This window comes from Entelurus aequoreus, linkage group LG15 (genome assembly GCF_033978785.1).
Source record: "Entelurus aequoreus isolate RoL-2023_Sb linkage group LG15, RoL_Eaeq_v1.1, whole genome shotgun sequence".
NCBI lineage: Eukaryota > Metazoa > Chordata > Actinopteri > Syngnathiformes > Syngnathidae > Entelurus > Entelurus aequoreus.
Genome location: NC_084745.1, coordinates 7957774 through 7981769, shown reverse-complemented (window position 1 = coordinate 7981769; position 23996 = coordinate 7957774). Strand labels below are relative to the sequence as shown.

The 23996-nt window shown below is 38.0% G+C and overlaps 1 protein-coding gene across 1 annotated transcript in view; it reads left to right on the top strand.

Annotated features, from left to right (window-relative positions):
* The first annotated feature begins 528 nt into the window (after window positions 1–528).
* Window positions 529–23996, top strand: part of si:ch211-161h7.4 (muscle M-line assembly protein unc-89) — a 34585-nt gene continuing 11117 nt past the window's right edge. Inside the window, exons 1-13 of the mRNA XM_062021941.1 lie at window positions 529–859; window positions 1053–1096; window positions 7273–7340; window positions 7414–7541; window positions 7603–7663; window positions 7744–7912; window positions 12147–12233; window positions 15387–15521; window positions 17871–18433; window positions 18496–18936; window positions 19032–19704; window positions 22244–22305; window positions 22456–22614. Of these exons, the coding sequence (XP_061877925.1) occupies window positions 836–859; window positions 1053–1096; window positions 7273–7340; window positions 7414–7541; window positions 7603–7663; window positions 7744–7912; window positions 12147–12233; window positions 15387–15521; window positions 17871–18433; window positions 18496–18936; window positions 19032–19704; window positions 22244–22305; window positions 22456–22614 (2614 nt within the window). The 5' untranslated portion in view covers window positions 529–835. The remainder of the gene's footprint in view (window positions 860–1052; window positions 1097–7272; window positions 7341–7413; window positions 7542–7602; window positions 7664–7743; window positions 7913–12146; window positions 12234–15386; window positions 15522–17870; window positions 18434–18495; window positions 18937–19031; window positions 19705–22243; window positions 22306–22455; window positions 22615–23996) is intronic.

Genomic DNA, 23996 nt, shown 5'->3' with positions numbered 1-23996 from the left:
GAGAGAGAGAGAGAGAGAGAGAGAGAGAGAGAGAGAGAGAGAGATCAGTGCAATCTACTAATAAAAGTTTCAATCAATCAATCAAAGGCTGCTCCCCGGCTCCTCATCACCACTTCAAGATGGCGGCCGAATTTCTCGCGTCACAGCCACCAATGCTGCGTCTACTTATAAGATGTCTATGGTGCTGTCACGCCAAATTTCTTCCCCCTACAACCCCCCCCCCCCCCCCCCATTTACTTCCGGGGCTGCGTCCAATAAAATCACAAAGTTGCCGGGGGTCCTTAACCGGCACGCGACTGTCCTGTTTCGCGCCTGTACAAATTAAAACAATAATCGATTTCTTCAGATTCCAGCAGCTGTCAAAGACGAAGTATCCTTCCAGCGACGGGCAGTCAAAGCCGAAGTGCTATCGATCGCTGTCAATGACGTAAGAGGAAACATGACCACGGAAGTAAATGGGGGGGGTTGAGAGAAATTTGGCGTGACAGTTCCATCTCGGTCCACACTCCATGTCGGAAGGTGGCGGTAATGCACACCATTAAACCAAAGAAGAAGAAGAAGATCGAGCTCAGGGCCGGAAGTTGGAGTAAAGGCGGGCATTTCTAGTGAAGCGGACACATAGCCGTTGTTGTTGTTATTGTTATTGTTGTGATGCCGCCATCGAAACACCACTTTTGTCTGTGAAGACTTTGAACAAACGCACGCATGCCGGACACGCCTTTACTTCTCGACAATGCACGACGTACGTACAGTCTCGTGTTGGCGTTCAACACACGAACAAATGGCAGCCGGCAGCTAGCTCACGTCGTGTTAGCTTTGTGACAAAGTGGCTCAAATGGAGAGTAATCATCCAACTTTGGTAAGTCAACTCCTCTTTTTCCTTCGTCCTCGCGGCTTTTCTGTCCGCTTCCCGGATTGCGTGATGTGTCCAAATATATGCTGCCGTTAATCGTACTGTAGTTACAGCCTTGTTATCTTGTATCAACATGGTCAATCTGCAACTCCTCACTAATTCAGCCTCAGTGTTTAAATGTCGAACCGTCTGTCTGCAGAAGAGACCGAAGAGGAAGCTGCACTTCTTGACGAGCACACACAAGTAAGTTCAACCGCCTTCACTTCACTTTACCATGAATTGATTTACGTGGACCCCGACTTAAACAAGTTGGAAAACTTATTCGGGTGTTACCATTTGGTGGTCAATTGTACGGAATATGTACTGAACGGTGCAATCTACTAATAAAAGTTTCAATCAATCACTTGTCTGGAGACAACACTTAGTTGAAGTAGGGCTGGGCGATATGGCCTTTTATTATTATCTCGATATTGTTAGGCCATGTCACAATACACGATATATATCTCGATATTTTGCCTTAGCCTTGAATGAACACTTGATGCATATAATCACAGCAGTATGATGATTCTATGTGTCTACATTAAATCATTCTTGTTCATACTGCATTAATATATGCTAATTTTAAAGGCCTACCGACCACGCAGTCTGATAGTTTATATATCAATGATGAAATCTTAACATTGCAACACATGCCAATACGACCGGGTTAACTTATAAAGTGCAATTTTAAATTTCCCCCTAAACTTCCGGTTGAAAACGCCTTTGGATGATGACGTATGCGCGTGACGTAGCCAGTGAAACAGGAGTATCGGTAGCCCATTGAAGCCAATACAAAATAACTCTGTTTTCATTTCATAAATCATACGTATTCTGGACATCTGTGTTGGTGAATCTTTTGCAATTTGTTTAATGAACAATGGAGACTGCAAAGAAGAAAGTTGTAGGTGGGATCGGTGTATTAGCTGCTGGCTGTAGCAACACAACAAGGAGGACTTACTTGGATAGCGCTAGCCGCCAACCGCATCTGTGATCGGGTGAAGTCCTTCGTCGCGCCGTCGATCGCTGGAACACAGGTGAGCACGGGTGTTGATGAGCAGATGAGGGCTGGCTGGCGTAGGTGGAGCGCTGATGTTTTTATCATAGCTCTGTGAGGTCCGGTTGCTAAGTTAGCTTCAGCGTCGTTAGCAACAGCATTGTTAAGCTTTGCCAGGCTGAGAATTATTAACCGTGTAGTTACATGTACATGGTTTAATAGTATTGTTGATCTTCTGTCTATCCTTCCAGTCAGGGATTTATTTATTTTGTTTCTATCTGCATTTGAGCCAGATGCTATCACGTTAGCTCAGTAGCTAAAGAGCTTCGCCGATGTATTGTCGTGGAGATAAAAGTCACTGTGAATGTCCATTTCGCGTTCTCGACTCTCATTTTCAAGAGGATATAGTATCCGAGGTGGTTTAAAATACAAATCCGTGATCCACAATAGAAAAAGGAGAGAGTGTGGAATCCAATGAGCCAGCTTGTACCTAAGTTACGGTCAGAGCGAAAAAAGATATGTCTTGCACTGCATTCTAGTCCGTCACACTAACGTTCCTCATCCACGAATCTTTCATCCTCGCTCAAATTAATGGGGTAATCGTCGCTTTCTCGGTCCGAATCGCTCTAGCTGCGTTGAAAACAATAGGAAAATATGAGGAGACGAACAACTGACTACGTCACGCTACTTCTGGTAGGGGCAAGGCTTTTTTTTATCAGAGACCAAAAGTTGCGAACTTTATCGTCGTTGTTCTCTACTAAATCCTTTCAGCAAAAATATGGCAATATCGCGAAATGATCAAGTATGACACATAGAATGGATCAGCTATCCCCGTTTAAATAAAAAAAAATCATTTCAGTAGGCCTTTAAAGTTTCATGCAGAGAGGGAAACCACAACAGTCAATTCACCAAAAGTGTATTTATTAAACAGTTATTAAGCAGTGGCACAAACATTCATGTCATTTCCAAAACGGAAAGTGCAAGATTGTCAGAGACATTTTAAAACAAGCTATTAGTGCACTTTTTGTGCATGATGTCACTAAGATGACATATCAAAACAACACTAAATTAAAGTGCACTTTTTGTACAGAACGCCACTACAATAGTTTAAAACAAATAAAGTGCACTTTTGTGCATGATGTCACACAAGATATTTCAATAACTGTCAAATAAAAATGAGCTGCATAATAGGAAATCAAATAGTGCAGTGGTCCCCAACCACCGGGCTCCGCGGACCGATTGGTACCAGACCGCACAAGAAATTAAAAAAAATATATATATATTTTTATTTTTATGAAATCCTCATAAAAAACACAATATATACATTATGTATCAATATAGATCAATACAGTCTGCAGGGATACAGTCCGTAAGCACATATGATTGTATTTATTTATGTAAAAAAAAAAAAAAAAAAAAAACTTTTTTTTTTAAACCCCCCCACCGGTCCGTGGGACAAATTTTCAAGCGCTGACCGGTCCGCAGCTACAAAAAGGTTGGGGACCACTGAAATAGTGTATGTCCTTCGCTATGTGGTAGGTTCCTGCGGACATTATCTCCTGTTTTTGACTATTTGTTTCATACGGTGTTGATGTGGAAATGGTTGCTTGGGCATTTTGTGGGTGTGGCACCGAACGGAGATGTTGACATGCAGAGTTTCAAGCACTCTTCATTCTCTAGCGGGTGACTTTTCAAATGATGCTACACATTAGCAGTGCTGCTACTTTTTGTAGCAACGCTTTTGCCGCATACTTGTTCAACATATTCCCGCTTGAAGCCAAACTAACGCCATATTCCCTGCTGTTTTTCTTGGCAATTAATGATTCCTTCATTTGTTACCAGATTCGCACCTTCTCTCTCTCGTATTACCGCTAGCATCACAGCTAACGTTACTATGCCGCTACCTCTCTGCTCCGCGAGGGCGTATGACGTTGCACGCGCGACAGTATGTGACGTATGTAAGAAGGTGCGCTTCTTTTATGTCTCTGTGAGGAGAGACAAGAAAGAGTGAGAAGAGCCTGTAGTGTAATGCCCGCAGCTAAAAGCAACTGCGTGAGAACGTATACTCCAATATCACGATATACAGGTATTCATTTTCTATATCGCACAGAGACAAACCCGTGATATATCGAGTATATTCCATACATCGCCCAGCCCTAAGTTGAAGTTTAATTGGAACATGGAAACAGTATTAATATGATCATTCACATATTTTCATTTCTTTTTGCAACATGTCCGAAAAGGAGGAGGAAGAAGCAAAGCTTGATTAACCCTACCCCTTTTCTACTTCATAGCAGTTACATACCAAAGACTATAAAAATGGGACCCATTACTTCCCTGCTTGGCACTCAGCATCAAGGGTTGGAATTGGGGGTTAAATCACCAAAAATGACTCCCGGGCGCGGCCACCGCTGCTGCTCACTGTTCCCCTCACCTTCCAGGAGGGTGATGGGTCAAATGCAGAGGATAATTTCGCCACACCTAGTGTGTGTGTGACAATCATTGGTACTTTAACTTTAAGAGTGGATATAAAAAGTCTACACACCCCTGCTCAAATGCCAGGTTTTCTTGATGTAAACAAATGACCGCAGGACAATTGAATGTGACCTATAACCAGTACAATGCAATCAATAACAAACTGAAACCTTTGAAGGGGAATAATATAAAATACAAAACTTAAAATAGCCTGGTTGCATGAATATGCACACCCTTACATAGGGCTGGGCTGGACGATACATCAAAATCAGAAGCAGAAATACTTTAATAATCCCCGTGGGGAAATTAACATTTTCAGCACAATCCCATTCAAGAGCAGACAAACATTACAGGGAGACAGAACAGGATCGCTGACGGGTCTGCCAAATTCCGGCAGCCCTTACAAAAAAGGTAAACGCTGGGGACGTGGGGGGAAAGAAAAAAAAATTCTGCCTAAGCCTCCAGTCTCTCCAAACGGACTATGGTGTGGCCGCGACCCGGCAGCTGGTCTCTATGGCCAAAAGGCTCCCGGGAGGCAGATCCAGAAGTTCACAAAAAGCACCGCAGAAGTATATATCGAGTTTGTAAGATATATCGATATATTTTTAAACAAGATATGAATTAAGAAAATATCCATCCATCCATCCGTCCATTTTCTACCGCTTGTCCCTTATATCGTATATCAATATAACCTACTCAGTGGCCTAGTGGTTAGAGTGTCCGCCCTGAGATCGGTAGGTTGTGAGTTCAAACCCCGGCCGGGTCATACCAAAGACTATAAAAATGGGACCCATTACCTCCCTGCTTGGCACTCAGCATCAAGGGTTGGAATTGGGGGTTAAATCACCAAAAATGATTCCCGGGCGCGGCTACGCTGCTGCCCACTGCTCCCCTCACCTCCCAGGGGGTGATCAAGGGGATGGGTCAAATGCAGAGGACAAATTTCACCACACCTAGTGTGTGTGTGTGTGACAATCATTGGTACTTTAACTTTAACTTTAATTTATTTCACGCTGAAATGACGAAACGCGCTTATTTGTTGTGTTCCTTGTTCTCCCCACACCCTCTCATGGGCTACTAAACCCCTCCTCTTCCTCCTTCCAAGACTTGCTTGCATGTATAAGAACATCCATGATTGGTTGGTTGTTTAACTGTGATGAGTCACAATTGGTTGAGATTAGGCCAATCAGAGGAAAGATAGGGCGGGTCATCGAACCAGGAAGAGAAATCACAACAGACATCCCAAATTACTACGAGAGTCGTAGGAGAGAAGAGTGATTTATATATTAAACAACTAGTGGAAGATGGCAGAGGGATTCTCATCTTTAGATTTAGCGTTGTAGACCACGTCCAGGAAACCCACAATGCGTCTACTTGGCCACATTTGGACAAATGTGTGCGTCTGGATGAAACATTAATTTGAGTTGTTTACCATTAGAGATGTCCGATAATATCGGTCTGCCGATATTATCGGCCGATAAATGCGTTAAAATGTAATATCGGAAATTATCGGTATCTGTTTTTTTATTATCAGTATCGTTTTTTTTATAGTTTTTTTTTTATTAAATCCACATAAAAAACACAAGATACACTTACAATTAGTGCACCAACCCAAAAAACCTCCCTCCCCCATTTACACTCATTCACACTCATTCACACAAAAGGGTTGTTTCTTTCTGTTATTAATATTCTGGTTCCTACATTATATATCAATATATATCAATACAGTCTGCAAGGGATACAGTCCGTAAGCACACATGATTGTGCGTGCTGCTGGTCCACTAATAATACTAACCTTTAACAGTTAATTTTACAAATTTTCATTAATTACTAGTTTCTATGTAACTGTTTTTATATTGTTTTACTTTCTTTTTTATTCAAGAAAATGTTTTTAATTTATTTATCTTATTTTATTTGATTCATTTTTTTAAAAAGTACCTTATCTTCACCATACCTGGTTGTCCAAATTAGGCATAATAATGTGTTAATTCCACAACTGTATATATCGGTTGATATCGGTATCGGTTGATATCGGTATCGGTAATTAAAGAGTTGGACAATATCGGCATATCGGATATCGGCAAAAAGCCATTATCGGACATCCCTATTTACCATGTAAGCCCAAATCCAAACTGCTCCCGGGCATATTTGGCACGAGAAATTCTGCCAAAAATGTATTCTTTGCAAAGCTATGTTATTTATTTTACGTAGAAAGAATATTTTTCTATTTTATTTATGTTATGTAATTCTGTGCTACTTAAACAGTTTCTTTTCTGTGCTGTTAATACCTATCTTGATTGACTGGGTTAATAAAAGTGCCACTGACTGCTTACAGTACACTTGTCATTCACTTCAATTTCAGTGACTGTCACTCAAAAATGAATATCTTTATATGTATACTTTCACTGGAAAATATATCGAGATATATATCGAATATCTCCAGCAACCCCCGCGACCCGAAAGGGACAAGCGATAGAAAATGGATGGATGGATGGAGTTTAGGTAAAAATATATCGAAATATACTTTTTCGTCCATATCGCCCAGCCCTACCCTTAAACTGATACTTTGTTGCAGCATCTTTGGCTTTTATTACAATAGGCAGGAGCCTATCATTGGCACATCTTAATGTGGCAATATTTGCCCACTCTTCTTTGCAAAACCGTGCCAAATTTGACAGATTGTGAGGGCATCTCCTTTGCACCATCACCCCACATATGTTGCATCGGGTTCAGGTCTGAACTCTGGCTGGAAGAGCATTATTTTAGTTTAACTTAGATTCAAACAGTCTGTTTTGGCCCAGCCATCTTTTTAATGTATTTATTTTCTTCTGTTATTAATTGTATTCGCTTCTGTGTGTTCTCTCCTGCAGTCGTGTACCGCTAACTGAGAGTTTGAATTGTGTCATTTCAGTCCACTTAAAACAAAATGGACGGGCGACCTGTCATTAGAAGACGTCGACAGGATGTTTGATGACTTGGGTGAGTTTGTGTGGTGGATTTATTATTGTATTTTAGTATCAGTATGTTAATGTCTTCATGTTTTTATGCACAGAGCCTGACTCTAGCGTTGAGTTACCTTCCACATCCTCAATGCTGGAGGATAGCGAGGAAAGCCAGAAATCCGTAAGAGCTTCACCAATCTCACTGCGTCTGACACCAAGAACTGCTAAATGTCAAAATGTAAGTTCTGCTCAACAACTCTTGCTTTGGTGCACAACTTCACTTTTCTGTATCTCTTTAGCTTCCAAAAAAGGCTCAGTTCCGTCTTTCAGCACCGTCATCAAGTCCCCAGTTACGCCCCCGTAAGAGACGCGTTTACAATCCAATCTGAAGCGTTTCTGGCTTTCTTCGATAGCTACTGACTTGTTTCTACGTGCCTCAGATGCAGACACTCCTTTTCAAGGACATGGGCCGGTGACGACTTCCAGTCCCATCAAAGAGGGCAGGGATTTACCGCAGACGGACAGCAAAGCCAAAGACCGAGCAATGTCGCCGATCCTCTTTGACAACCGAGAAGAAGCGGGGAGGACACAGCCTTCATCCTCCATTCAGTAAGGATTGATCGACAAAATACTTCCTTATGCTACGTGTACAATACAGGTACTGCGTCGCTACACGGCAACGTTTAATCATTGAAATATACAGTGGTACTTCAACTTAGTCATTTGAGATACAAGCTGTACGATGTAACGATATGAACATTTCATACCACCGGTTATCCTCATTATCATGGCATTGTTGAATGTGCTCAAAAAGTAACTTATTACCAAGTTTTATGAAAACAATACATCGCAATAAATAAAAAGCCACACAATATATTTTTATGGCAAAAGAATTAGGGCTGTACGATTATGGCCAAAATAATGATCATGACTATTATCAATATTGATATCACAATTATTAATCCCGATTATTTACTATGTTATGTAAAAAAAAAAGATTGCCCTTTTTGGCAGAAGAAATAGGGCTCCACGATTATGGCCAAAATAATGATCACGACTATTATTATCAATATTGATATCACGATTATTTACTATGTTATGTAAAACATTTCTTGCCCTTTTTGGCAGAAGACATATAGGGTTGCACAATTATGGCCAAAATAATGATCATGATTATTTTTATCAATATTGAAATTACAATTATTAATCATGATTAATTACTATGTTATGTAAAACCATTTTTGTATTTCCTCTTTTGGCAGAAGAAATAATGATCATGACTATTATCAACATTGAAATCACGATTATTAAGCATGATTATTTACTATGTGATGTAAAATGTTTGATTGCCCTTTTTGGCAGAAGAAATAGGGCTGCACAAGTATGGTCAAAATAATCATCACAATTATTTTTATCAATATTGAAATCCTGATTATTTACTATGTTATGTAAAACATTTTTTTATTGCCCTTTTTGGCAGAAGACATAGGGCTGCACGGTTATGGCCAAAATAATAATCACAATTATTTTTATCAATATTGAAATCACATTTATTAATCACAATTATTTACTATGTTATGTAAAGCATTTTTTATTGCCATTTTTGGCAGAAGAAATAGGGCTGCACAATTATGGCCAAAATAATAATCACGATTATTTTTTATCAATATTGAAATCACGATTATTGATCATGATTATTTACTATGCTATGTAAAACCATTTTTGTATTTCCCTTTTTGTAAGAAGAAATAGGGCTACACGATTATGACCAAAATAATGATCACGATTCATTTTTTCAATGTTGATTATTAATCTAGATCAGGGGTCACCAACCTTTTTGAAACCAAGAGCTACTTCTTGGGTACTGATTAATGCGAAGGGCTACCAGTTTGATACACACTTAAATAAATTGCCAGAAATAGCCAATTTGCTCAATTTACCTTTAACTCTATGTTATGTTATTAAGTGATATTTACACTTCATTGAACGGTTTAAAAGAGGAGAAAACACGAAAAAAAATGACAATTAAATTTTGAAACATAGTTTATTTTCAATTTCGACTCTTTAAAATTCAACCGAAAAAAAGAAGAGAAAAACTTAAAAAAAGAATTTATGGAACATCATTAGTAATTTTTCCTGATTAAGATAATTTTAGAATTTTGATTAAATAGGTTAAAATCCAATCTACACTTTGTTAGAATATATAACAAATTAGACCAAGCTATATTTCTAACAAAGACAAATCATTATTTCTTATAGATTTTCCAGAACAAAAATTTTAAAAGAAATTCAAAAGACTGAAATAACATTCAAATTTGATTCTACAGATTTTCTAGATTTGCCAGAATAATTTTTTTGAATTTTAATCATAATAAGTTTGAAGAAATATTTCACAAATATTCTTCGTCGAAAAAACAGAAGCTAAAATGAAGAATTAAATTAAAATGTATTAATTATTCTTTACAATAAAAAAAAAAATTTACTTGAACATTTATTTAAATTGTCAGGAAAGAAAAGGAAGGAATTTAAAAGGTAAAAAGGTATATGTGTTTAAAAATCCTAAAATCATTTTTAAGGTTGTATTTTTTCTCTAAAATTGTCTTTCTGAAAGTTATAAGAAGCAAAGTAAAAAAATTAATTTATTTATTTAAACAAGTGAAGACCAAGTCTTTAAAATATTTTCTTGGATTTTCAAATTCTATTTGAGTTTTGTCTCTCTTAGAATTAAAAATGTCGGGCAAAGCGAGACCAGCTTGCTAGTAAATAAATAAAATTAAAAAAATAGAGGCAGCTCACTGGTAAGTGCTGCTATTTGAGCTATTTTTAGAACAGGCCGGCGGGCTACTCATCTGGTCCTTACGGGCTACCTGGTGCCCGCGGGCACCGCGTTGGTGACCCCTGATCTAGATTATTTACTATATTATGTAAAACATTTTTTATTGCCCTTTTTGGCAGAAGACATAGGGCTGCACGATAATGGCCAAAATAATGATCACGATTATTTTAATCAAGTTTGATATCACGATTATTAATCCCAATTATTTACTATGTTATGTAAAATATTTGATTGCCCTTTTTGGCAGAAGAAATAAGGCTGTGCGATTATGGCCAAAATAATGATCATGATTATTTTTATCAATATTGAAATCCCGATTATTAATCAGGATTATTTACTTTGCTATGTAGAAAAATTGATTGCCCTTTTTGGCAGAAGAAATAGAGCTGCGCGATTATGGCCAAAATAATGATCACTATTATTTTCATAAATATTGAAATCATGAATCTTAATCATGATAATTTATTATGTTATATATAAATAAATAAAAAATTGTCCTTTTTGGAACAAGAAATTGGGCTGCACAATTATGGCCAAAATAATAATCACAATTATTTTTATCAATATTGAAATCACAATTATTAATCACGATTATTTACTATGTTATGTAAAACATCTTTTATTGGCCTTTTTGGCAGAAGAAATAGGGCTGCACGATTATGGCCAAAATAATAATCACGATTATTTGTATCAATATTGAAATCACGATTGTTATTCACAATGATTTACTCTGTTATGTAAAACATTTTGTTGCCCTTTTTATTTCAAACAAACAGTACGTGAACAGGGCTTTCATTTCAAAATTAAACTTAAAAAAAGGAGCCCTTCGTTTGCTCACCCTATCACATTGTTGGGTCTCAAGCGCCCCCTGCAGGACTGCCAAAAATGTGTTTCTCAGCTGTGGTCAGGAAGGGCCGTAGTGGGAGTCAGTTATAATACACTTTTCCACCACTTGTGGCAGTAATGACAATATCAAAGAAAGTGAAGAAGTCTGGAGTTGAAGTCATAGAAACGTTTCTGAAGTGCAAAAATGATGACTAAAATGGTGAAGCTGTGTTTTCATTTGCACTTTAATATTATTGACAGTTTAGTTAAGAAACATATTAACTACTAACTAGTTTATTTCAGCACAACATAATTGTGAATGTGAGTGTGAATGTTGTCTATCTGTGTTGGCCCTGTGATGAGGTGGCGACTTGTCCAGGGTGTACCCCGCCCACCGCCCGAATGCAGCTGAGGTAGGCTCCAGCACCCTCCGCGACCCTGAAAGGGACAAGCGCTAGAAAATGGATGGATAGATAATTGTATGTAAATGTATTATTCCATCAGTTACAAAAGAGTCCCTTCTTATGTAGTATATTTGGTTAGTTGGTTAGTACTTATTTGTCTAATCAGCCTGACTTAAGCCTAAGGTTTATGTGTTTATAATAAATAATAACCTTTGTGATGAACACATGCTTTCATACAAACAAAAAACAATGAAAGTGTGAACTGTACATGGCTTGTATATATGCATTTTCATGAAAGGAATACAAAGAAATGATGATGATGATGATATCATTTGACAAAACTGTAAACCGTAAGTAGGTTAGATATCATTGAATATGATTCAAATCAAGATGACTAATTCTGCTGTACTATTTCATATTCATCCATCCTTGCACATTAATCATCCCTCCAGGACCCTTTTTTGTGATTGTTGCAGCCAAAAATGCTGGATTTGTGGCATCCTTTTTTTCACAAAGTTGCTGTGAAACTCGCGATGACAAGACTTTGAAGTAACATTGCAACTTTATCAACTTAGCCCGAAAAGCACAGGATGTCATCAAATCAAAGAAAATATGCTTTATTTGCAGTTTTTTGAACATTGCCAATCATTTACCAGCCATCTGTCTTGCTGTTCAGAGTGTCGTGTAAAAGCATGAAAAGTGCTATATGAATAAAGTTAGATTTGATGTAGATGCCAAGATGTTTGTTGTGACAGCTATGCACTTTTATTCCCTTTAGACATGGTGACTCTGACTTGGAGTCGCCACCCAGCCAGATCTTCCTCAGCAAGCGCATAGCCCCTCTCCAGAACAGAGCGGCACGAATGTAAGTTTTTATTTTATATGGATTTTTACCCCCCACCCCTAATTCCTTATATGGCAGTAAAACGCATTACATTTGATGTTTAGAGACATAAAATAGGCCTTGGCTAATAGTCAATGAGTCAATAAATGAAAGGGAAGGCTAACTTAGCCGTCTTCGTCTCTGGCTTTCAAATTGGATACAAGAGGGTTCACTCTGTGCATCGCTCTCAGCACCTAAGCAGGTTTATTCCACAGTAGAATTACATGAACAAAGTGAGATTCTTGTCAGTCATCCACAATCCTTTTCCACACATTTTCCTGTGTGGAAAATAATGACTTTATTGATCCACAAGGGAAATTGTTCCACGCAGTAGCTCACTTACAAAGGATGAAAAGGATAATGCACACAAGGGCACAAAAAGAGGGCAAAAACAAAAGGTTAGACTAAAAAGTAGACTAAAAATGTTCCCTTAGTAGTAGGGATGTCCGATAAATGCGTTAAAATGTAATATCGGAAATTATCGGTATCTGTTTTTTTATAATCTGTATCGTTTTTTTTGTTTGTTTTTTTTATTAAATCAACATAAAAAACACAAGATACACTTACAATTAGTGCACCAACCCAAAAAACCTCCCTCCCCCCATTTCTTTCTGTTATCAATATTCTGGTTCCTACATTATATATCAATATATATCAATACAGTCTGCAAGGGATACAGTCCGTAAGCACACATGATTGTCCGTGCTGCTGGTCCACTAATAGTACTAACCTTTAACAGTTAATTTAACTCATTTTCATTAATTACTAGTTTCTATGTAACTGTTTTTATATTGTTTTACTTTCTTTTTTATTCAAGAAAATGTTTTTGATTTAGTTACCTTATTTATTTTTATTTTTTTTTAAAAGTACCTTATCTTCACCATACATGGTTGTCCAAATTAGGCATAATAATGTGTTAATTCCACAACTGCATATATCGGTTGATATCGGTATCGGTTGATATCGGTATCGGTAATTAAAGAGTTGGACAATATCGGAATATCGGATATCGGCAAAAAGCCATTATCGGACATCCCTACTTAGTAGTAATATTAGAATATAACACATTTGTAATATTTACATATTATATATACAGTATATAATATATACTGATATATATTATATTACCTTGTTATATAATATATACAATATATAACAAATCCCAATTATCATGCACCGTATTTTTCGGATTATAAATCGCTGTTTTTTTCATAGTGCGACATATACTACGGAGCGACTTATGTGTGAAATGATTAACACATTACCGTAAAATATCATCTCATTCGCGTAAGAGACGAAGCAAATGTCAGCAATCGTCACACACACGTCAACCAATAAGAATTCGGCGGGGGGCGGGTCATGGCAGAGTGCATTGTGGGTCATGGCAGAAGTACATTGTGGGTCATGGGATGCTACATGCTACCATGTCCGTAGCTATTAAAATGGCTCATTCCAACATTGGCGGTAACTTATAAAAACTGAGAAGGGCTGAACAAAAATGGCACCGAAAAGGAAATCATATACTGCTGATTGCAAGCTGGACGTAGTGAAATATGCAGCAGAAAACGGCGATCGAGCAGCAGAAAGAACGGACGCTAGCGGCGCATACCAGGAGCGACAACGAGGAAGAAGATTTCATGGGATTTAGCGATCAGGAGTGACGGATTGGTAAACATATAGCATGTTCTATATGTTATAGTTATTTGAATGACTTACCATAATATATTACGTTAACATACCAGGCACGTTCTCAGTTGGTTATTTATGCCTCATATAACGTACACTTATTCAGCCTATTGTTCACTATTCTTTATTCATTTTAAATTGCCTTTCAAATGTCTATTCTTGGTGTTGGATTTTATCAAATACATTTCCCCCCAAAAATGCGACTTATACTCGAGTGTGACGTATACCGGTATATGTTTTTTTCCTTCTTTATTGTGCATTTTCGGCCGGTGCGACTTATAATCCGAAAAATACGGTACAATATTACAGTATATGTAACAGCTGCAGCAAAAAAAAAAGGGCAGCATAAAATAAAGAGTAGATCCAGTAGAAAATATACATTATAAACAAAGAGAGGTAGCTAACATAGAAGCGGTCAGGTAATAGACAGATATCATCTTTTGCTGTATGGCGAGTGATTATACAGCTGGATGGAGTGCGGAATGAAGGAGTTCCTGAATCGCACACTGTGGGAACAAAGCTGAAGGAGCCTGTTGGACTATGAGCCTCGCTGTCCCTCAATTGTCTTGTGGAGTGGGTGGGCAGGATTGTCCATGATGCGAGCAGTTTGTCCAGTGTCTTCCTGTCCCTCACTGACACAAACGCCTCATAAGTTTGTCAATCCGGTTTAAGTCCCTTTTGCTGGTGCTGCTCCCCCAACAAACCACTGCAAAGTACAGGGCACTGGCCACAACAGACTGATAAAAGGACCTAAGCTTTCTCAGGAAAAAGAGTCTGCTCATGCCCTTTTTTAATGTGTGAGCTGGCCTGGAACTAATCAATTCAATAATACGGTCACTTTTAAAGTACACCTCGCGAAGAGACGTTTGCAAAGGTGGGCTGTGTGAACCCCGGAAATTATGTTGTCATGAGCTGACTAATCACAGCTCCTTTGATTTCTAACTTTTTAAAATTCAAACATACAAGTAAACATGTCTCCATAGATTTTTTCAAAATATGTACATAGGAAAAATGAGTAACAATAATTAAGAAATGTAATCAAAACTACCATAAGGAAAAAATAAACAAAACAAACATGAATTATGTGCCAGGGATAAGAAAAGAAAATAGAAAAAAATAAACGCATATCCATCCCATCCATTTTATACCGCTTGTCCCTTTTGGGGTAGCGGGGGGTCGCATATGTACAATTCAAAACATTTTTGGTCTTTGGTGTAAATTGTATGTATACAAACATACATATTTAAGTGGCATTAAAAAGCATTACATTAGATGTGCTGGAAGCTGCAGAAACCCTGTCTCTGTATGATATGATAATGCTCACGCCAGTCATAACGAAAGCCTGCAAAATAAAGAACATGTCAAGATTGGTTGTGTTACCGCTTTGAGACGACAGGTGGCAGTGTTGCAACATCTGTAACTGCAGAACATATGCTGTTGTGATTTCAGCAAGTCAGGGCACAAGGAGCCCCAAGCGTCCTGTTCTGAGAGGGAGTCCACGGCCAAGATGTCGGGCGATGCAAGAAAAGATATGTTGGCGTTTCTGCAGAAGCTTCGAGCTGCCGGGCAGCCCAAAGCCTCAGCGTGAGTTTGCCTTTAAGGACGCGTTCAATTGTTTGTTTGCTCCCATGGTTACTAAGTGTCATGCACGTAAGAACCATCTGGATTATTATAGGTGCAAAGTGTAAAAGCCAGCATGTGTGATGGTATGGGGGTGTATTACTGCTCAAGACATGGGTAACTTACACATCTGTGAAGGCACCATTAATGCTGAAAGGTACATACAGGTTTTGGAGCAACATATGCTGCCATCCAAGCAATGTTACCATGGATGCCCCTGCTTATTTCAGCAAGACAATGCCAAGCCACGTGTTACATCAACGTGGCTTCATAGTAAAAGAGTGCGGGTACTAGACTGGCCTGCCTGTAGTCCAGACCTGTCTCCCATTGAAAATGTGTGGCGCATTATGAAGCCTAAAATACCACAACGGAGACCCCGGACTGTTGAACAACTTAAGCTGTACATCAAGCAAGAATGGGAAAAAATTTCACCTGAGAAGCTTAAAAAATGTGTCTCCTCAGTTCCCAAATGTTTACTGAGTGTTGTTAAAAGGAAAGGCCATGTAACACAGTGGTGAACATGCCCTTTCCCAACTACTTTGGCACGTGTTGCAGCCATGAAATTCTAAGTTAATTATTATTTGCAAAAAAAAAAGTTTGAGTTTGAACATCAAATATCTTGTCTTTGTAGTGCTGAAAAGTATTTGCAAATCATTGTATTCCATTTATATTTACATGTAACACAATTTCCCAACTCATATGGAAACAGGGTTTGTATATATATATATATATATATATATATATATATATATATATATATATATATATATATATATATATATATATATATATATATTTAACGGGTTATGTTTAAAAGCTCATACCAGCATTCTCCAACACGAACATGATTGTTTTTGCACTTTTTGGCATCTTATTAAATAACTTTTTTAAATAGATTCAATCTTGCACGTGGAAAGTTTAAGTGTGGGCTTTAGTTGATATAACACTCCCGTCAGGGGGTGCATTCTACGGCGGGAGTGCATTCTCTACCACCAGGAGGCGGGATTACTGCGAGCCTCAGCCAGTGCGTCTTCGCAGCAGTTTTATGATTGCTCAGCACAAGAAATACTTACACACATACAGTTGTTGACAAAATACACTGTACATTATATACTTTAGCTAACTAAACTATGGAAATGTATAATATAGTTCATATAGCAATACGGTCTCACTGCACAGCAGGCCAGCAGTTAGCCGAGTCCGCAATCCATGGTGAGGCACAACTGAGTTACGTGCCTCAACTGGCTGCTGATCACAGCAAGTCTCTTTTCAGTATTTGAACGGCAAATGTGAAAATTCAGCGATTTTTAATAAAAATAATCTAAAACTTGTGAAGTTAAATGGAAAATAACTTTATAGTATAATCACTGGATACATACAACAATTTAATTATTGTTTTTTCTTTTTACATTTTTTTTCTTTCCATGATGGCACGTGAGGCCCCGCCTCACCTGCCTCCACTGACTGCATGTCACTGATATATAATATATATATATATATATAATATATATAATATATATATATATATATATATATATATGTATATATATATATGTATATATATATAAATAAGTAAGTATATATATATATATATATATATATATATATATATATATATATATATATATATATATATATATATATATATATATATATATATATATATATATATATACCGGTATATATACATATATATATATACATATACATATACATATACATATACATACATACCGGTATGTATATATATATACTGGTATATATATTTATTTATTACAGGTAAAAAATTGAATTATTACTTACCGGTAAGTATTTCAAATAATACTTAATTATTGATAAGCCTATAACAATGTTTTTCCAATTTCCATTTCTTGTAATATTTTATCATTTAAGTATATCCATTTTGCCAGTCTCAAGTCATATTGAGACTTCTCCATGAGATAGGATTTAGAATTTTGTTGAATTAGGACACTGAAATATTTCCCAACGTTATTTTTTGATGCTGTAAGAATTTAATTTTTATTTTCGTTAAAAAACTTCTGTGAATTACTGTTGGTGTTGGCAAGTTTTGAATTCAGCCAAAAAATTTTTTTTTTTTTACAAATAAATGCTCCATGTGGGGAAAAAATAAAGTTATAAAATATTTCATTGGTATTTAGCGCTGGTTAGAACAGTGATGGGGATTAAAATTGAATTAATTGTGCAGGCTGACTCACATGACATACTTTAGACACACCTGGTTTACAATGTCAGCATCCGTCCACTTACCAGGTTCCACACAAGACAATGAGGCCCTCCATTTTTTCTTTTCAGGGTCAGGAAGTCCCTGACACCAGTCAAACATGTATCTTCTGAGAGTGAGGACGAGTTCCTCATTGTGGAGGAGGAAGTGCCCTTCTCCTTTTCTAAGAGGAGCAGGAAGTCCAAAAGCGATAAAGACGGCTCGACAGACAAAGGGTCAAAGGACGACGCCGCAAAACAGCCACAGGCAGATGTGGCCGGCAGGACTCCTCTCAAAGATCAGACTGTTAAGCAGAAAGCGTCAAAGAAAAGGAGGGAGAATAAGAAGAAAGCAGCAGAGACCAAAGGTGACCAGGCTTTAAGTCCTGATGACCTTGCAGATGCTGAGCGTGAGCCTCGTAAAATCAAGGGGAAAAAAGCGCCTCCACGGGAGAAAGTGCTGCCTGATGCCGCAGAGGAACAACTTGAAGAGACCCCCAGCAGACCAATATACAAGGAGAAAGGCCAGAAGTTGTCTGGAATCAGGAGGTTCAAGTTCATTAAAGACAAAACCAAGACCAGCGGGAAGGCATCAGAAGCAAAGAACCGTCAGAAGTCGAGCAGCAAGGAACATGCAGACCTGAGTTCTCCTTCAGGTAAGTGGAACTTGTCATCAAGGGTCACGGTGAAGACTAACACCCTTTCTGTCTTCACGCAGACTTGAAGAAACTCAACGTAGATTTAGCAGATGGAAAGCCGGAGCAAAACGAATCCTTCAGTTTCGGTGCCAGTTCCTCCGAGGAAAAGCAGGTGGTGGGGAAGAGGAAAAGAAATCCACCCGGTGAGTGGTGGGTGAGTTCCCCTCAGAACACCGAGCAGCCCGAGCTGAGAGACCGGCCGCCTGGCGTCAAGAAGTCCAAACAGATGGAACCCAGCACAGCTTCCCCTGTCAAGGCCCAGAAAGAGCGCATCCTCAAAAGAAAAACCAAGGAGTCTAAGAAGACCAAGGAAGCAAAAGTCAAGATAACGAAAAGATCTGGAGGAGGTGAGACTGACAACAGAGAGGATGCAGAGCTGAGGAGCCCTCAGGAGAAACAGGAAATACTGCAGCAGGACTTGGAGCCTCAGTTGTCCAGTCCTCTGGAATTCAACCCCTCAGGTACACGACACACCTAAAGCCTAATTTAAAGGCCTTTTTCCAGAATTACACCGTTGGACCTGGACCATCTCATTGTTGATTGTTGTGTCCTACAGAGCACCAACTTTTCCAGCGAGTCTATCAGAAACCGAGCAAGAAGGAAGAGTCCCGCAGCCTCGGAGGACCTTTGGAGCAGCTGAGTAGAGCACAAGTAGACAAACGCAGAAGGAAGCCACCAGGTGAGTGGTGGAAGTCCACCAACACACTTGAGGACATCGAGGCCTTGCCGCCTGAGCCTCAACACCCAGGTCTCAAGATGTCCCGGGCTCGTAAGACCAAGAAAACCAGGTCCAATCAAAGCGGAACTCCTGCAGCAGGGGGCGCTCCTGTATCTCCACCCGACAACAGGGTGCTGAGGGTCTCAGAGACAGCAGGGGGCACTCCTGTATCTCCACCCAACAACAGGGTGCTGAGCGTCTCAAAGACAGCAGGGGGCACTCCTGTATCTCCACCCAACAACAGGGTGCTGAGGGTCTCAAAGACAGCAGGGGGTGCTCTTGTATCGCCGCCCAACAACAGGGTGCAGAGGGTGCCAAAGAGCATCAAATCCTCCTTGGGCACTTTTAAGGATATTTTCTCCTCATGTACAAAGTCCCCCGCCGTACTCTGCTATGACGACACGGAGCAGGATAATGAAGTCCAGTCAACGCCCACAAACGCCCACCAGGCAACATTCAGTATAGAGGAGGACCAATTAAACCATGAGAGCCTGCTGGACTCCGAGAACAGGCAAGTCAAACACACAATGTGCCGTCAGTCTAGGGCCGGAGGCCTATGGCAAAAATAATAATCAAAATTATTTTGGTTGATCATTTAAATCATAATTAACGACATGATTATTCACTAATTTGAAGAGATGAATATTTATTTATTGAGTTTATGTAACAAAATTTCGTTCTTATCTGTGCTGTAAAGTTTAAATTTGAATGACAATAAAAAGGAAGTCTAAGTCTAGTCTTAGTCTAGTCTATTTATTGCACCATCAAAACTCAACTTTAAAAAATATGATTTAAAAGAACAACGGATATAAATGAGCAGGGTTGTCAAAACATTTTAATGAATTGCAATTCTTATTTGTAACGATTCTTAATCGATTTAATAAAAATAATTTGATTAATATTATTATTATTATTATTGTAATCTCTCCTGTCCAGCCACTCAGACAAATCATATTGTTGATGTAGATAATCTATATCTGCCGTATAGATTTGCTTTACAAAAGAGATGTCTGGGATACTTCTCTTGTTGCCTTATTTGTATTTGACTCTAATAAATGTTTGGATAGAATTTTATGAAACAAATTCAGTGTTCTTTTAATGAATATAGCAATTGATCAGAGCTGTTTTATCTATTTTACCGAGGAATCATAGAACTAGCATTTAGGATTATTAGAAAAATACTGATTTTGAATCGAGAATCGGTTTGAATTAGAGATGTCCGATAATATCGGTCTGCCGATATTATCGGCCGATAAATGCGTTAAAATGTAATATAGGAAATTATCGGTATCGGTTTTTTTAATTATCAGTATCGTTTTTTTATTTTTTTTATTTTTATTTTTATTTTTTTTTATTAAATCCACATAAAAAACACAAGATACACTTACAATTAGTGCACCAACCCAAAAAACCTCCCTCCCCCATTTACACTCATTCACACTCATTCACACAAAAGGGTTGTTTCTTTCTGTTATTAATATTCTGGTTCCTACATTATATATCAATATATATCAATACAGTCTGCAAGGGATACAGTCCGTAAGCACACATGATTGTGCGTGCTGCTGGTCCACTAATAATACTAACCTTTAACAGTTAATTTTACAAGTTTTCATTAATTACTAGTTTCGATGTAACTGTTTTTATATTGTTTTACTTTCTTTTTTATTCAAGAAAATGTTTTTAATTTTTTTATCTAATTTTATTTGATTCATTTTTTTAAAAAGTACCTTATCTTCACCATACCTGGTTGTCCAAATTAGGCATAATAATGTGTTAATTCCACGACTGTATATATCGGTTGATATCGGTATCAGTTGATATCGGTATCGGTAATTAAAGAGTTGGACAATATCGGCATATCGGATATCGGCAAAAAGCCATTATCGGACATCCCTAGTTTGAATCATATCGTTACCCCAAGAATCGAATCGTGTGATACCCCAAGATTCACAGCCGTATCCATTGGTAATGAATAAACAACAATTGAAATGATAAGAAAAGCAGCAATGAATTAAAATAACAATAGCAATATAAACATTTGTTTACACTTTTTCCGGTTTGTTTTTTAATTCAGACTTTTACCCTTAAGACTTATTTTACCACCATAGCATGTGTGCATTTTGTGTCCAATAAAATTTAATAAACAATTGTTAATTAAATGTAAAAATCCTCACATATATTGGTGCAATACATTTTAGGATCATGTTGGCCAATATTTTGGATCAAAGCCTAATAATTGTGTATCAATAAGGGCTTTAAGTACATTATGCTTGTGTAAGGTACTTTTCAAACCTTTATTTTGTTAGCGCAGTCACACCGGATGTTGCGTACAGCGCTGTTATTGTGAAAAAGGAAGTGTGCTGCTGTTCTCAGTTTGACGAGTAAGGAGACGACTTGAAGCTGTTTAAAAAAAAAGAGCGCGCCTCTCAAGTTGCGACTGCTGTTTGTACATTGATGTTACATCCATGATGTCGTTCACAACAACACAAGCAGATGCCGTGTTGTGGGTGCATGGATTGTTTTTGCTAGCTTTAGCTTCCTATTTTTCAAGCGGCCGTCTCCACTTTGTTTAGTTCAGGACGTGTTTCAGGGATGAGTAAGAGGTATCGGACACATTCTTCCTTCTCTTCACAATGACAACATTTCACTCACATTTATGTCAATTTCCCTGATATTCTGCCTTTAACAGTTGATTCGGTTTTATTGGACAATTCTGTGGTTACGTTAATGCAAAAATCATATGGCTTACTTTTATTGTTGAGTTCACTGAGGATTGATTACGGTAGGTATACAAGTGTTGTGTCAAACAAATGGTGACATCTCAAACTTCTAGTAAACGTGAGCCTTCTAACACTAAAACGTTCACTCATCAGCTCAGGAATTTGCATACACGTTGACTCAACATCTCAACATTAATTGTTTTTTTTCCCCCGTTTATAATATTTTTAGGATCGTGAGAAGCCATAATCGAAATCAAAATTCTATTAATTGTCCAGCCCTTTTCCAGTCCATCTCTTAGCTTATGTTTTGTCTTTCCCCCCACACAGATTGGGTGTGTTCAGAAGCGGGCCGTCGTCCCTAATTCATCAGGAGATGCCCAACAACATGGGTCAGTGTGTACAACTTTGAAAGTCTGCCACATTTGCCAAACAGACAGACTTGTGCTTCTGTTGGTTATTTGCTGGTGACATTCCACTTCCATGTAGGAGAGCAAAACAATCACATCTGCATGTTTTAAAGCAAGCCGTCTCGGTTGCAGGCCCTTTATCGTCCAGTCCCGTGGCTGCTGAGCTGTCGGTGCGCGACCTGTGCACTCCTCCTCTCAAACCTACCGTCCTGGAGGCCAATGACCGCGCCCTCATCACCGAGTGGCTCAGGACTCTGTGGCCCACCACCTTCGGAGGAAACGAGGGAAACGGTAAGAACGGCGTGTCTGCTTGCCTCAGGCCGAATGCTTTGCACAAAAAAATAACCACGTCCTGCTGTTAGGTGCTTTGAGAAAAACACAAGGTGGCGCTGTAACCCAAATCTATATCTAGCCGAACAGACAGCAGCAGCAATCATAGATGTGCAGAGCTCATTAAGTTGAAGGGGAACTGCACTTTTTTTGGAATGTTGCCTATCGTTCACAAATATTTTGAGGACAAGAACACATTCTTTTTTTGTAGGATTTTAAAGATGATAAAAAACTTGGAAGATGCATCTGATGGGCGTCACCGTTGTAGCTTTAAAGTCTCTGAACAACTTTCAAACCCTCCATCAACGTTTTATATACACACTGCAAATATATATATATACTGTAGTAACAGACATCTTCTTAATAATATGTAATATGTTTTATATACACACTGCAAGTATATATATAATGTAGTAACATACACCTTCATAACAATATGTAATATGTACAATATACACACTGCAAGTATATATATATATATATATATATATATATATATATATACACACTACTGTTCAAAAGTTTGGGGTCACCCAAACAATTTTGTGGAATAGCCTTCACACAAGGGTTTTCTAATCATCAATTAGCCTTCTGAGCCAATGAGCAAACACATTGTACCATTAGAACACTGGAGTGATAGTTGCTGGAAATGGGCCTCTATACACCTATGTAGATATTGCACCAAAAACCAGACATTTGCAGCTAGAATAGTCATTTACCACATTAGCAATGTATAGAGTGTATTTCTTTAAAGTTAAGACTAGTTTAAAGTTATCTTCATTAAAAAGTACAGTGCTTTTCCTTCAAAAATAAGGACATTTCAATGTGACCCCAAACTTTTGAACGGTAGTGTATACATATATATATATATAAGGTAGTAACAGACACCTTCAAAGCAATATGTAATATGTATAATATACACACTGCAAGTATATGTATATAATGTAGTAACATACACCTTCATAACAATATGTAATATGTACAATATACACACTGCAAGTATATATATAATGTAGTAACATACACCTTCATAACAATATGTAATATGTACAATATACACACTGCGAGTATATATATATATTAGGGCTGGGCAACAATTAAAAAATGTAATCAGAATTAATCGCACTATTTCTCCGATTAATCACGATTAACTGCATTGTATACGCAAAACCCAATAATGAATTCAAAAGTAGTGTGTAGTGCACCTTTATTGGAATATTCTCCCATATGAACAAAAGCGCCAAAACATTTGTTGTGCAAACACAATTTAAATCAGTACTTGTTAAACAGTAGCAGTTAAATAGCATATTTTATGAAAATCAACTCAAACAATGTAAATACAA